This window comes from Crocodylus porosus, unplaced genomic scaffold, assembly GCF_001723895.1.
Source record: "Crocodylus porosus isolate Cpor-Errol unplaced genomic scaffold, CroPor_comp1, whole genome shotgun sequence".
In the NCBI taxonomy this organism is placed as follows: Eukaryota; Metazoa; Chordata; order Crocodylia; family Crocodylidae; genus Crocodylus; species Crocodylus porosus.
Genome location: NW_017728951.1, coordinates 39,763,167 through 39,778,284, shown reverse-complemented (window position 1 = coordinate 39,778,284; position 15,118 = coordinate 39,763,167). Strand labels below are relative to the sequence as shown.

At 44.1% G+C, this 15,118-nt stretch overlaps 1 protein-coding gene across 2 annotated transcripts in view; it reads right to left on the bottom strand.

The window, feature by feature from the left end:
* The window catches only part of ANXA7 (annexin A7), a 32,060-nt gene extending 17,300 nt beyond the window's left edge, over positions 1–14,760 (bottom strand). Inside the window, exons 1-5 of one of the 2 annotated variants that reach the window (XM_019555659.1) lie at positions 14,600–14,760; positions 9,812–9,866; positions 5,290–5,506; positions 3,194–3,301; positions 1,623–1,666 (exon numbers count right to left, since the gene is read on the bottom strand). In XM_019555659.1, coding sequence (XP_019411204.1) covers positions 1,623–1,666; positions 3,194–3,301; positions 5,290–5,506; positions 9,812–9,865 — 423 coding nt within the window. In that variant the 5' untranslated portion in view covers position 9,866; positions 14,600–14,760. Of the gene's footprint in view, positions 1–1,622; positions 1,667–3,193; positions 3,302–5,289; positions 5,507–9,811; positions 9,867–14,308; positions 14,400–14,599 lie in introns of those variants that run through there. The other variant, XM_019555658.1, reaches the window with a different exon arrangement.
* Between the last annotated feature and the right edge of the window lie 358 nt (positions 14,761–15,118).

Sequence of the window (15,118 nt, the reverse complement as noted above, 5' to 3'; positions counted from 1 at the left end):
TAGTGGGCCTGCTTGAAATGCCACACCTGTGCCTCCCCAGTGAAGGGGAAAGGCTAGGGGAGCACACCCTGACAGAAAAGCACAGGGGCTCGGGCCCACTTAGTGGGGCCTGGGGAAGGGACTACATATGTCAGCAGACACCTGAGGCCTGAGTGGGCCATAGGCTGAAACCGGGGTCCAGGCACAACTGCGGACACTGAGGTCTTTGCAGTGTAACGCCCCAGTGAGGGGGTGGAGTAGTGGCTGGCAGCCATGTAGAGTACGGCCTTAGGAGGCCTGAAGGATTGCACGTGGGCTGGAGGTGGAGGTGAGGCCCAAGCACATCTGAGGACACCTGAGGCCAAGTTATGCCAGAGGTTGTGTGGCCCAGTTAAGGGACCAGGGGAACAACAGTGAATTTTGGATGCCATCTGTGAGGCATGGGACATGGTAAAGGGGAGGTTCAGAACCATGTATAATGCCTTGGGCATCTGGCTATAATATGGGCAGCCTCCTGCATGGTTATATTTGGTATCATTACATCCACTTGTAGCAGGTGAGGCAGGGCAGACTGCTAGACAGGTTGGCAGGCTGGCATTGTACCTGGCCCTGAGATGGCCCTCTGTCACACTGTAGTATGCTGAAAGTTAAGCTAAATTACTAGTATAGTTTCTTCTTCTGTTCTTAATCTGAACATTTCTGCTCCTGTTGTTCAGGGGTTCCTTTATATATTAGTTTGATGCAGAATTTACAGCCAAATAAGAAAATTGCTTAACTGCTTAGACTTTGTTACTCTTTTCTAAATATTGTAGTGTTACTTAATACAATACAAGATCATCCATTAAGCAATGTTGTGCCTTTGTCCTCATTTGTCAAGTCTGCGCTCACACCTGTTTTGTAAGTTCTTTAGGACAGGGCTGACCTTGGTTCAAATAATTTGTTTTCTGGTGTTTATTACTTATTGAAAAACATTAAGAAAGGTTTTGAGTGTCTATATGGTGGGAAAATGCCATTGATCAGTAAATAAACAATGTTTGCTACTACTGGAAGAGCCAGCTACTGTGAAGATTTGGCTTGCAGTTTGACTTCTCCAGACCAAAAAGACAGATGATATGACTCGGCAGACAAATGCCAAACTTCATACTTATTTTTTTTTCAAGTTATACTTAATTGCCAACATAACTCTGACACTTCAGAGAATATCTGTGATTTCAAATAAGTGGGGTTTTTGCTTTGCATTCTATTAAAAAAACAGATCTTAGTCCCAGATGCAGTGACTGTATCTATACATCCAAGGCAAAGGCCCAACTTGTGGCATTCAAGCGGCATTGTGCATGCTGGAAAAGCAGCAGCATTCGTGCACAGCTGGCCAGGCCAGGTTCTCATCTAGAGTATTTGACTCTAGCACAGTATTATCTCACAGCAGTTCTTCCCCTGACAGCTGCACAATACATGAAGGTTTGTTACTGAATGTCCACCTATGGAATTGCTGCTAAACCGTAATCATCCTTCTAGTTGCCCCATATTGTTATAAAACAAGGTTGTGTTTTACATTGCTACCCCCCCAAACAGTTTATTATAATAGCCACTCTTTTTTTATCACAAGCTCTAAGAAGCTCCACTAAAGAAAGTATAGCACATACCTGACTAGGCATTGGAGAAGGAACTTGTCCACTGGGGTATCCTCCTTTTAAAGCAAAATTTAAGAATAAGGGAAAAAAATAACCCAAACTGAGCTAATCTATTCCAATGTAACATGCTCTTCTTTCATATCCTGCAGATCCATAAACCTCTTTTTTTCATATATAAAAGTTGTTTACGATGGTCAGCAACCTGTAACTCAACAGTACCCTGGGGAGTGACTGACAGCAGATAACACACCACGGGAGGACTCAGGTCCATGTGATAGTATGGCAACACCAAGGAGCACTAAGCAAGTTGAGTGATGCTTGCGGCACCTCTCCTCTGTCAACCCTGCTCTCCTGTGACCAAAGTTGTGGCAGAAGCTATATGCTAAATGAAGTCTCTATTCCAGGGGCAAATTGTTTGGCCTCCAGAGGCCCAATCTAGATGCATCTCTGGCAGTTTGATGAACAGCAGTGGCATTAACCCTCGTGGGTGCCTAAGTCACTGCATCAGCTCAGTGAGCCACAGGGCTCAATGCTACCATTGCTTTCCCTACCACTGCAAAACGAGTCCCCAAAAGGGATAAGCACTTGAAGTCTTTGGCAAGGTGAGTGGGATCTGGGGCAGGGTTCACAGCCATCAGCTTGTGAAGTCATGGGGATTAGTGCCATGACTGCCAAATTCCTGACCCTGCATGTTGGATGACACTGTGCCATAGACTGTTTGTTTTGACACCCCTGCTCTAGTCTGATGGTAAAAACATTTACCACTACTGGTTATGAAGAGCAAGTCACTTTGAAATCTTTTACATACATAAAGTAATGCACTAACAATTTAATTAACAAAAAGTAGAACTAAAATAATCTGATTTCACATACAAAAGCATTGACAATTCAAAAAACAATGCATTTACTTTTTATATGGGAGCTATGAAAAACAGACCTTCATAGATATGCTCTAACTTTTTTCCTAAGTGCTGCTCTCAAGCAAATTTAGGGACACTCGTTCTGGCTGGAAGCTGAAAATCCTTATGATGTCCTATGCACACATTCATTATTTGCATTCAGCATTTGACCTTTACATTTACAAACTGTCACACTTCCTTTCTGTTCTTCCTTGCTAACTGGTTCTCAATTCAGGGTGGGCATAGAAATGTACTGCCATTTGTGAACAATACATATATCTATGTGCTACATGGAAGCTTCTCCATATAAGCACAGATCACTACTGTACTCTGGTTTCCACAGTTCTGTTCAGCAGTCTACATTTTCAAGAAGCAAAAGTGTCAAAAACACTGCATGGTGATACATCAGAAAGGGCATACTTTTCAATTTCAAGGTAAGTAATATTTATTTTACATATGGGTTCTTGGTTAGTCTACCATTGGTCTTGCCAATTAGCAGGTGATATAACTACTGCAATTTGTATGCTGGACTAAGTACAAAAGAGGGAGCCAAGGGCAAAATGTCAGTCTTTTAACTTGGAATGAGTTGGTTTGACACTTTTTTTTTTTTTTTTTTTTTTTAAATCTGCCTAGGATGGACAGACTTCCTCTTTCCCCCACTCACCCACCCAAACACCCACATACCTGGTATCTGTGCCGGTACACCACCTCCATAACTTTGGGCTGGCGGTTGAGGATAACCACCAAAGCCAGACCCAGCAGCGGGGACACCAAATCCAGGACCTGTAGGAACTAGACAGAAAGAAAAAGACAAGGATGGACATTTTCTGGTCACTTAAATATTAACTGGTTCCTAATAAAAACAAATAGGATGTTGTGCATCATTGATGTCACCAAAAAATGTTGAGAGCATCTCTAATGAAGCAATACACAGAACAACTACATTACGCTGTACCTTACTTTCAGAATAAGAATGAGTGGAAGAGGAGCATAATTAGTCTAACGTTATGGTCTGTCCCTCCTTGGATTTTTGCTTTCATCTTACCTTTCATATAACCACCTCTAGAAAGAACTTGTGCACCTTGGGGGTTAGAATTTTTTTTTTTTTTTTTTTTTTAGCTGAAGTATGAGGAAACATTCGTGGTTTTTTTCCCCCTTTTTGGAATGTTTGTTTGTTTGTTTGTTTGTATACATCTATTTAAAACAAACAAACAATTTAAAAAGCTGACAACTTGACCTCTCATAACCCACAGTCAACCAATGAGACAGGAGGGGTATTTACTCTCCTCAGAATTGTTTGGTTATGCAAAAAATTGACAGGGGAGAGGTTGGCTCTGGAGGCAAAGAGCAGGAAACAAGGAAGGGAAAATATCAGCACTGGCCATAAGGACAAGAAATGCAATAACACACTAGTGCCCACTGCCAGAGAATGAATTGCTTTTTTTTTTTTAATGACGTACAGGAGAAAGGAGTGTACAATGCCTATCTGTAGTGCTTAGACCCTTGCCATTACAAAACTTCTGAATGCAAAATGCCAACTGTATAGCTCCCTTTTTAACAAAGCGCTGGAAAAACTAATCTTTATATAGTGCCCTTAACTGGAACTCGCAAGATTTCACATGCATTAACTCAAGCTTGGGACCACACAACTGTACTTCCTTACCCCTTTCATAGATGTTAGGGTCAGAAGGGACCTCAACAGAGTACCGAGTCCGACCCCCCCTGCATAGGCAGGAAAGAGTGCTGGGTTCAGATGACCCCAGCCAGATGCCTATCTAACCTCCTCTTGAAGATCCCCAGGGTAGGGGAGAGCACACCTTGGGAGCCCAGTCCAGATTTTGGCCACTCTAACTGTGAAGAAGTTCTTCCTAATGTTCAGTCTAAATCTGATCTCTGCTAGCTCATAGCCATTATTTCTTGTAACCCCCTAGGGGCGCCTTGGTGAGTAGAGCCTCACCAATTCCCTTCTGCGCCCCCATGATGAATTTATAGGCAGCCACAATGTTGCCTCTCAACCTTCTCTTGAAGAGGCTGAAGAGGTCCAGGTGCCCTAATCTCTCCTTGCAGGGCTTGGCCTGCAAGCCCTTAACCATACAAGTGACCCTTTTGGACCCTCTCCAGCTTATCCACATCCCTCTTGAAGTGTGGTGCCCAAAACTGGATGCAGTATTCCAACTGAGGTCTGACCAGTGCCTGATAGAGGAGAAGTATCACCTCCTTGGTTCTGTTTGTCATGCATCTGAAATAGGGGCACAGAGCTTCAATGATGTGACCAGAGTGCACTTGAGACATATACCCAGGTGCTGGAAGCAGGTCTCTGTGCGCTAGCAGGGTCTCAGGCATTATCCTCCATCTCATCCATCCTGTCTGTTGCAGAATTCTTTCCCCAGTAACCTCCAGGGCCAGACTGATTGCCCCGGCATAGGCCCAGGGCTTACATGCCTCTTTAAGCCCTGCCCCTTACTGGTCAGGTGGCTTCCCCCCAGCTACTTTCAGGGGTTTTTCCTTTAGGGCCTGACAGCTGATCTCCTCAGCAGCTGGCATGTATTCAGCTACCTAAGTACTATCTGCTGCCACTTCTCTACTTCAAGTAACAGAAGCCCTAGGATACCTGGTACAGGGACCCTTAGTCTTTTGCATTCTATCAGCATACCCAGCTTTCCTGAATGCCAGTCCCTTGCACTAACAGTAGACAAAGCTTCCTTTTCTTTTCTGTACCTTCTGAGCTAAATACAGCCTTATAGTAGCAATAAACTGTAAGGAATATTCTAGACTATTACCTCTAGGATACGATGGCATCCCTCCAGGTTGTGGAGCTCCAGGATAGCCTCCAGGGACAGGGTATCCACCAGGCGCTGGGTATCCTGCTACCCCTGGGAATCCACTGCTTGGTGGTGCTCCAGGGTATGCACTGCCTCCCATGGGTGGGAAGGCTCCAGGAACAGCTGGATATGGATACTGACCAGCAGGTGGATAAGCAGATTCTTGTCCTGTGGGCTGAACAGAAACACCAAGCATATATTGTCTGCTAGAGAACCAAATGAGAATCTAAAATCTGTCTCAAGTTACCAAAAATATCTCCATCTGATTGCCAGTAAGGTCTGACCGACTTAAAATCACAAAAATTCAGAGGCATAAAAAAATATGCCCCAACAAACCACCTTTAACTCTGAGTAGGTTTTAAACAAGAAAACTGACAATCACAGCATTTCCTTCCCAAGATTCAAGTGTGACCTGTAACAATGTAATATCAGAACAATGAAAGGCTTGAAATAACCACTTTCAAAATGGACTGGAAAGAGTCTCTGAGGGGAGTTCCTCTGGTTTGAAAGCTTAATCTCTCAAAAGCATCAGAGAGCTACCAAAACAACAATCCCTAACCAAATGGATTGTTTTGGCCTGCTGTGACTTGCTTGCAGGCAGGTACTCCCAAACTACTCTGCAAACACGGCCCATGCATTATGTATCGTTCAAATTCGTATCTTTCTGGGGTTTGGCTTCATTAACCTGGAAGTTAACCGAGCTACAGTGTTCCATTCAGATCTCTTCTTCAGGATCAGCTTCCCCAAAGTACCTACAAAGCTCACATCCCAGATTCTGCCACCCTCCCCCAAAGAACCACTTCATTTCTACTTTCATCAGCTAAAAGAATCCAGCGGGGGCAGATTCAAAACAGGACTTCTGCACCTGACATCTGCCTGAGTCCAAAGTTGTGATCCTAAAAACCAAACTCAGCTGCAATTTAACCCTAGAGCTACTGAACCACCATAATACCCCACTGTTCTTCAACATTAAAGATCTCCAGGCATCTGAAGTTTTGGTTCTGTATATGCCCAAGAAAGCCTCAGTCTCATGGAGGAAGCAGAATCTCAGAATGGAGGGAGGTGTCTGGAGAGGAGCATGTTTTGAGAAACATTCCTGTCCTCTGCATTTGCTAAAGATTCCTGCATCACCTATTCTGTGGCTATGGCCCAGGGCTGGGCAGCTCCAAGCTCAGTGCTGGTTGTTCTGAAGCCCTCAACTCTCCTGCCCTGTAGTGTTCTGGATTCTACTCCAGTGTTCAGGCACCTGAGGAATACATCTGATATGGCACAATGCAATACTGTGCAGATGTACCCAAGCTAATATGCATATCAGAAACACCAAAACTATGTCTACACTGCTTCTGATACTAGAACTAGCTTATTCCCAGCTAGCTCAGGTATATACATGGCACCGCACTGTTCCATGTAGATGTACCTTAAGTCCTTTTTGCATCTAGCCTTTAGCTTCTTTGCCAGTAGGATCAACACCTGCTAAGACTTGAAAAACTAATATATACACTACAGTTAATTTTTAAAATCATTTTTTAAACTTAGCAAAAGCAGTAAGTCAACAATAGACAACCTGCAGCATTAAAAAATGAAGCTTTTTCAGTTAACGTAATGAAACCATGCTTGTTTTTGTGAAATTAGCCTTTCAGAACAAAAGTCAGTGTTTTTGTTCACAAAAAACAAAGGTTTTAAAATGGACAATGCTCATGAAGACCTTAATTACAGCCAGCCACACATTAGGTTCCATTAGAATTGTTAGGAACTTATTCAGAATATATTGGCAGAGTGCTTTTTATAAATGATAAATGTAGCTGTTCTTTTGTGCAAAAGACTTGAGCATGCAGCATATGAATAGTGCTTATTACCCGACAGTTCTCAAAGTAGCTTAGATATCCAACTGAGGTTATCTATCCACAGTCTTCTATGCTTATTTTTTGTCCTGTTCTGCTGGACCAACAGGTTTGGGAACTTTTGATAAATAAAGATCACATAACACTCAAGGCAGTAGTGTTCATCTGTTTCTTGTAATGGCACAAACTGTATTTTAGAAGAAGGTTAAATAATTACTGATATCAGCATAACAGTTACTCATGCATGAATTCAAGACTGGATTGACAAGTTTACTGATCAGCACATGTGACAGCACTTCATTTGTGGCATAATCTAAAATTGATTCACCCATAGTGCTTATTTTTAGAACAAGTGGTAAAGCCAGGCAAAATCTCTGTAGTTAACATAGTTATGCCAAGCACCTTCTTTCTGTCTTTTTGCTATTGATTTCAAAGCATTTACATCCTATAGACAGGTTACTAGGAATTTCCCAACTTGTTAATTTTGAAGAAACAAACTCAACTGTAAAAAACACCCCCTCTTTTTTGCATCCAAAAGTTTGTTGTTCTACTACTGTGTGAACAATTGCCTGACATCATTATAACTGAAAGAAAAGGTATTTTTTTTCTTTTTAGACTATTGGGCGCAGTCAATTTCACTAGTCCCCTGTCCATAAAATTCTCTCACGCAGAAGAGAATTTTTATTTACTCTAAATGATCAAGTATAATTGACACGAATAGGCAGAAAACGCAATGGCAAATGTAATACCTGAAATTAGTCTTAGCACCCAGTTTGAACCTCTTACGTTCTATTTGTGAAACAGAGGCTGCTTGCTGACATTTAAAAAAAACAACACACACAACAAAAAAACCCTGGTGCTTTAATTTAAACTCGGCACATTCCTACGCCAAGCCTGACACTGATGTCTGTAAAGATCAGGATTTAGTGATTTAATGGGGCTTTTTTGGCACTTTTATCCAATAGATTGAATCAGATTTAGCTAAAAGTGCCCAAAAGCCCTGCTGAAGCACACAATCTTTACAGATCCTGCAGTCGGGCTGAAGTAACATGCTGCTTCTTCCAGCAAAGCATGGTTTTGGGGGCGTTTTTTGGGTCTGCAAACAGGCAGAGATTTGATCTGAAAGAGTTCTGCTACTGCTTCCGCTTGCTGGTTCAAGGAAAAGACTCCCAGTAGGACTCTCAACTTTTTAGAAAGAGTGTCTGACTCAGTGCCACAAGTCAAAGTAGAGTACCATCCCCCAAAAGCTGCCCCAAAGATCTGTTGATACTGGCCACCTCCCTTGCAAAAATAATGCTCACACACTAGACTGAGAGAAGGATAAAGGAACAAGAAAGAAATAGTTGCTGAAGGTGGTTTAATAAGCAGAGAACATGCTTCCTCTTAATCCCTGTCATAGGACCCTTCTTCTTCCACTGGCAGTATTTGCAGGCTTTACTCAATGTTCTTTTCCAATCCAAAGCTGCAGTACTATGCCATCTCATCAGCAACTTCCTTATGTGCATCTTTAGCATAGGAAAGGAGTAATTTAGGGGATGACTATCTAGAATTGTGCATCATCAGAGGGGCCACTGCAGACATGCATCATTCTGACATATTTTACCAGAGTCAGAATTGGTGGTAGTCATCCTTTAATACTTGGTATTGTGTGACAGACTGAAATAGAACGTACACACCATAATGGCTACAGACCTGTGCTCAGTATCTCAGAGGTCAAATACAATGCATGCATGTTTTGGTTGCTAACAAACAAAGCAGGTACATACTGCAATCACTGGAAAGCCAGCAACACCCGGTATATTCCAACTTTGTGTTCAGTTTCACAAGAATATTAAATCATTTAGTCATGAATTACAAATAGGATGTAGTGACACACCCAAATGGACAAAGTCCAGATAAATTAGCTGAAGCTATAGAATAAGTTAGCAAAGACAATTTATTGTTGTGTACAATTTATTGTGTGGCTCAATTTTCAAATATCCTAGGCATTATCTCTCTCTCATATATATATATATATATAAAAAAAATAAGGTTGCAGATCTGTTGACTATTACAGATGGGCCCGACTCAAAACTAGATACATCTGAACCAACTAAACACTGCAAAGATAAATATTGATTTAGAGATCATCTTATATAACCACAAATCTGAAAATTCCCAAAATTTTATATAGGTGGCAACTGAATAAAACTTTAGATTTAAATATAGATGCAAACATCTCCCAAGAGAAGAAGTACAGTGCTACCCAGAAAAATAAACAAAATCAAGAGAATGACATGAAGGTATAAATGACTGAAAAAGTCATAAAAACAAAAACCACCACAACTATGGTAAGTTTCTTTCAGGCTAGGAAACAAAAAAAAGAATTCTCTGTTACGATGTCCTGACTGCATACTGAAGTCATATGCTTTGCTGTTTACTGGAAACACTTTTTTTTTTTTGCTAAATATTATCATACACTGCCAAAATGATCTGGGGCAGGAGAAGGGAAGGGGAGCAGACCAGAACTCTAAAATGAGGAATCTTGCATGGAAGCAGTGACTAATATCATTATAACATGTAGTATGACAAGGGGATCTGTCACATGGGTGTGGCCTCTATTGAAAGGGTAAGGCATTTAAAAACCAAACTATACTTACAGGATATCCAGGGAAACCAGGGTAGCCTGACGGGGGATATCCTGGGTACGACATGCTGAAAAAGAACAATATTGTTCAGACTGGCTTTCAGACAGAGTGGTACAGGGTAACAGTTTTTGTGACAATCATCCAAAACCTTACTTAGCTATCATCACCAGCACATGTTACAGAAACATATGGATTGTATTTGCCTGTTACTTAAGAAAAAAACAATTTTCATTTTCAGAATGTTTTAGATGCATTACTATAATGAGTGGGACATGGAAGGAAGACAACAAATCGATCACAACAACCTTAACTGCAACTCCTATTTAGCCAAATACACAAGAAAAGACAATTAAATGTCTTGTGGAAAAGCTTTTTCTAATGGCCTGATCCTACAAAACACCAAGTACCCTCATTTTCCATTGCCCTGGATCCTGTTAAAGATAAGGACTCTGCATCTTTCAGAAGCAAGCCCTAGAACAGCAATAACCTGTTAATTCCAGGGGAAGAAGGGTTTCTGAAGTCATCAGTTTAAAAATTACTTGTTGCAGTGTAATATCCACCCAGCACTGACACAAGCCCATATATCACGTACATAGCCTGGCCACTGAGCAGGAGAGAGAGCTCAAGTAGTGGGATTAAATTAACACCTCCCAAAAAAAAAATTCTCACAAAGTATCACTCCAGTGCGTTTTCTGTAAGAAATAATATAATCTTTAGTGCTACAGAGGGCAGAACAGGAAAGACTCCATAACAAGAATGCAAGGGCCTGGTTTCTCCTTAAATACAAGTAACTGAGTATAATTTTTTTTTTTTAAATATTCCAATCCAGTTTCCTAATCATGCCAGCAAAACAGTTTAGTACATCTCATGTATGGTCCTAACTGAGTTCACTAATCCTAACTCAGCCTACTGCACTTCTTAAAATAACTTTCAAACCCTTATACTTTCCAGAATTCTACTGAAGTAATTCTAATAGTATAAAAGCCATTGTCTGTCTGTCTGTCCATAACACTTTACTTGCACTCTGATTGGTTGTCTCGGCAGCCAATAACAATGCTTACTGAAACAACCAGTTCAGAGTGCTCTGCGTAGACAGAAGTGCCGCCAAGACAGCAGGGACTGAGGGGATGGAGTGTGGGGGGCGGGTACTGGCCTCGTCCCCGCACCCCTCAGTCCCCGCTGTCATAGTGGCACCATCCCCCTCTGCCTCCAAGGAGCAGGGCTTCTGGGGAGTGGGGGGGGAAGAGGCAGGGCCAGCACTGCCTCACCACCCCCGCTCCAGCCCCTCAGTCATGGCAGTGTTGTCCCTGCCGTACCCCAGCAGGGCCAGAGTTGGTGGAAGAAAAACCAAACAAAAAAACAAAAAAACCCAGCACTTTAGTTTCAGCTCAGCATGCCTGCACCAACTGCAGCACATGCCCAGAAGAGGCACTGCGTTAGTTTGACCCAGCTCACCCAATGTCTGTACAGATCATGCACTTAAGTGGAACTTCTTGGCATTTTTATCTAATAGCTAATTGAATCAGCTTTAGATAAAAGCACCAAAAGCCCTACTGAAGCACCTGCCCTATATAGATGCTGTGGAACCAAATCAAGCCGATGCATTTCCTCTTCTGGTAAAGTGCTGTTTTGTTTTGTTTTCCATGTCTGTCAGCGGCCTGACTGGCTAAATAACAACCTTTAACAAGAGACTGGAATTACCTACTACCAAGTAAGAGGAGAGCAATCTCATCTATTTATCCACAGTGGAAGGAATTGCTTAAACGAAAGAAAATGCAGTTATGGTTAATAATTGTGCAGCACTCCCACATATGTATCAGAGTCTACCAGAATTTAATGTTTAACAGTGATCTTTCCTCTTTGACCACAAAAGATATAGGAAGTGGCAGGGGTTTACAAAATTAACTTGTTTAGAATTAATATTGAAATGCGAACAGAGTCAGCATGTGTCGTTTCAAACTCAGGTACTGCAACAAAATAGTACAGGATTACATTTAATCAGTCGCTCTCTGATAAGTCATTTTTGGAACAATGAAGTTCAAACTGCAGATGTTTTATGGTAAGATGGTAGAAATCATACCACAGTTTAGGAGTCTACCTGTGCTAAGCAGCTGCAGAGTTAGCAGGGGTGTGTAAATTTAATTATAAATTAATCCCAAATAAATATATTGCATTTATCTGAATCCAAGAGGAGGTTTTACCCCACTAAGCATCGGGGTGAGTGCCAGCCCGGGGCAGGTAATGGCTTAGATCTGGCTTTGGGCCCAGAATGACTCCTTTGGTGGGGGTGGGAGCATGTGGCCCCAGGGACTACAGGAGAGATCGCAGTGTTGGGGGGGGAGGGGGGCCAAATGGGATATCTGCAGCCTTCCCCCCAACCCCTTGGGGCAGGCACAGAGGGGAAAAGGCGCAAAGGAAGTAAGGGGCATGGGTCTGGCCCCTCATCCCCTTCCACAGCAGTTATGGGAAGGATGAATTTAAGATGACCTTAAAAAAAAGTGGGATTTTAGACATGGAAAATTATAACAAATTGTATTATTAAAAGCCAAAATGTGTAAAACATATCTTTACATAAAGAATGTTACCTATATCAAGATGTGAGGGAAGGTTTCAATATTTTTCATTTTCAATGAAAGCAAACAAATTGTCTAGTGTCTCTGATCAGTAAATTAACCACCAATTCAGGTCTTGAGATAACACTGAAGACTGTTAGTACATTTACCATCTTTTCCCCCCTGCTCTTATTTATGTTTATTTGCTTTTTGTATGTAGCCCCAATCACCAACTGCAGGGCTTCAGAAGCAGGGACTCCAACTGTGTAATTTGGTTTAATAAGATTAATGCCAGTAAGAACCTAATCTTTATTTGGGGTTCTTATTACATTATTACAATAAGCTATTCAAACAAATCATATAGCCACAAACACACATTTTCAAATAAAATACAAAACTGATTAAGAGAATGGAGGGAGTGATTTAAAGTTATAAGTGATTTGCATAGGGACAATTTCAAAAGCCCTGCCTGTATTACAAAGAGACTGGTGCACACTAAACTGGAGTTTAAACTAACCCCCAAACCATCTTGGTAGTTACATTTACAGCCTAACCACAGATGATTTTCCAGAAAAGAAATAAAATCACTTGCATAATATGGTACTAAGTACTTATTAAACATTAGCCAACTCTTTCCACAGCACATGGCCTCACTTATCTTTGCTTAAGGATACCCTAAGGTATACTAAGCGGGAATCATGCCTTTAAGGAAGTGGGTTTTTGGGGGGGTTTTTTACCATACTAAAAACACATTCTCTCAACAAAAAGCTACTTTTATGGGTTTTTTTTAAATACAATTTCAATTTCTGGATTTTTGTTGTTTGTTAAAAGCTTTTGAGGTGTCTACACAGATCCTCTTCTGTAGTTTCTTAATTGCAATCATATGCAGACATATTTACAAATCTGCCTCTTCTCCCTACTGAGAGCCCTTCTCAAGAGGGGGTGATGGAGTTTCCAGGCTCTAGAATAACAAACCCCACTTTCCCCCTTTATGTTCTAGAACTAAAGGAGCTTTTAAACAGCAGGATAAAAGCATGGGCCTCCAAGTCCACAAGGTTAATAAATTGGTGGATGGCAGCACACACAACCAAGGGCTCAGAAATGTATTTCCCACTTCCAACAGAGGAAATTCCTCCCCCCCAGCCCAAAAAAAAGGCCTCAGCTTTAGGGGTTTCCTCTCCCCCATTGAAAAAAAAAAAAGCGTACCCTCATGCAAGAGCCAGGTAGAGGAGCATGGATACATATAGCCGAGTGGCACCGACATGAGGAAAATGGAGAGTATTGGCAATTGGCTTTTTTTGGCCGATGTGGTCGATAACGTTGCCAATAAACGCTCCATACACGCGCAGCCCTAGGGCAGAATGCAGGCGGCCAGGAGAGCAGACCCTGGCAGCCGGGTCTGGTGCAAGGGGTGCTGTAGTGCAAGGGGAGGGAAGGGGCGTGGGGGCACAGATCAAGGGCCAGCGGGGAGAGAGAGAGTGGGGCTGGGGCAGGGGCAGGTGCTGGTGTCAGGGTGGGCGGGTGAGACTCAGCCGCGCCTTGTCCGGGGGGGCGCTCTTGCTGCTGCGACAGAACGGGAGGGCACGGGGGGCACGCACCCCTGGACCCGCGTGGGCCGAGGGCGGGCTGCTGCTGCGGGCTGGGGTCGGGAGCAGTGCCAGGCTCTCGCCGACAGCGGCTGCGCCACGCTGCGCTCCGGGCGGGCGCTGGAAGGGACTAGAGACACCCCCAACTTCACCTTAGCCCCCTGCCAAGCACCGCCACTGCCCACCCCAGAGGCGCACACAAGACCACGCCCGAGGGCGCCTCAGGCAGGGCCTGCGGAGGCTCGCTGCTCCCGGGGCCCCCCGGCGGCAGCTCCACTCGGTCCCGCCGCCAACACTCCCTGCGCGGGGGCACGAGCCGAGCGGAGCAGAGCGGCCCCGGGAGTGGGACTGAGGGGCCGGGACTCACTCACCTGAGTAGCGAGAGAGAGAGCCTCGCTCTTCCGCCCTTAAGATGGAGGCTGTGGGGGAGGGTGAAGCGCGCCCGCCCCTTCCTCGGGCTCGCCTCAGGCTCGGGGCCCGAGACGGCTCCTCCCACTTCACTTTCCGGTGGCACCGCTTCCCCGCCCTCAGAGGAGCCCCCTGGCTGCCGCCCCCCACGCGGGGCCTGACGCCCGGGACCCGCCATCCCCGCGGGGCGGGGCGGGGCGGGGCCGGGTGTGCGCGGGGGGCTGCAGGGGGACCCGCGCCCGGAGGGGACAGACCTGAACTAACTGCGGTCGGTGCCTCTTTCAATCAGAGCCGAGCGCCCCGGGAGCCCGCAGCCTTGCGACTGCCGCCGGGGCTCCGAGCAGCACCACGGGTTGTGCGACTCTCCTCGGAAGCCCACGAGCAAGTCAGCTGCAGCAGAGGGCCCGGCCCGGCCCGGCCCGGCCCGGGGAAGAACTGTTTACTTCCTGGAGGAGAAAAGCCAGAGGGAGGAGGCGGTGGTTTCCACAATTTCAGACTCCCTCCCTCGAAGGAAGCTTCTTCCCAGAGAATAAAGCAGCTAGCAAGTGCGTCCGCGGGGTAAGCAGAGCAGTAGCCAAGCTGGAGCAAGCTGACGTGTGTTGTCCCGCACATCTCTGAATTAAGGATTACAAGTTACTTCATCTGTATCTGTACAGTTAGATCAGAATCCATTTTGATAACCAAGCTAAACCTTTAGACATGTTTCCTTTCAGCTAACAGTTACTTGATTATTTTTGTACCATATACAAACTTTCCTGGGGTAGGAAGGATAT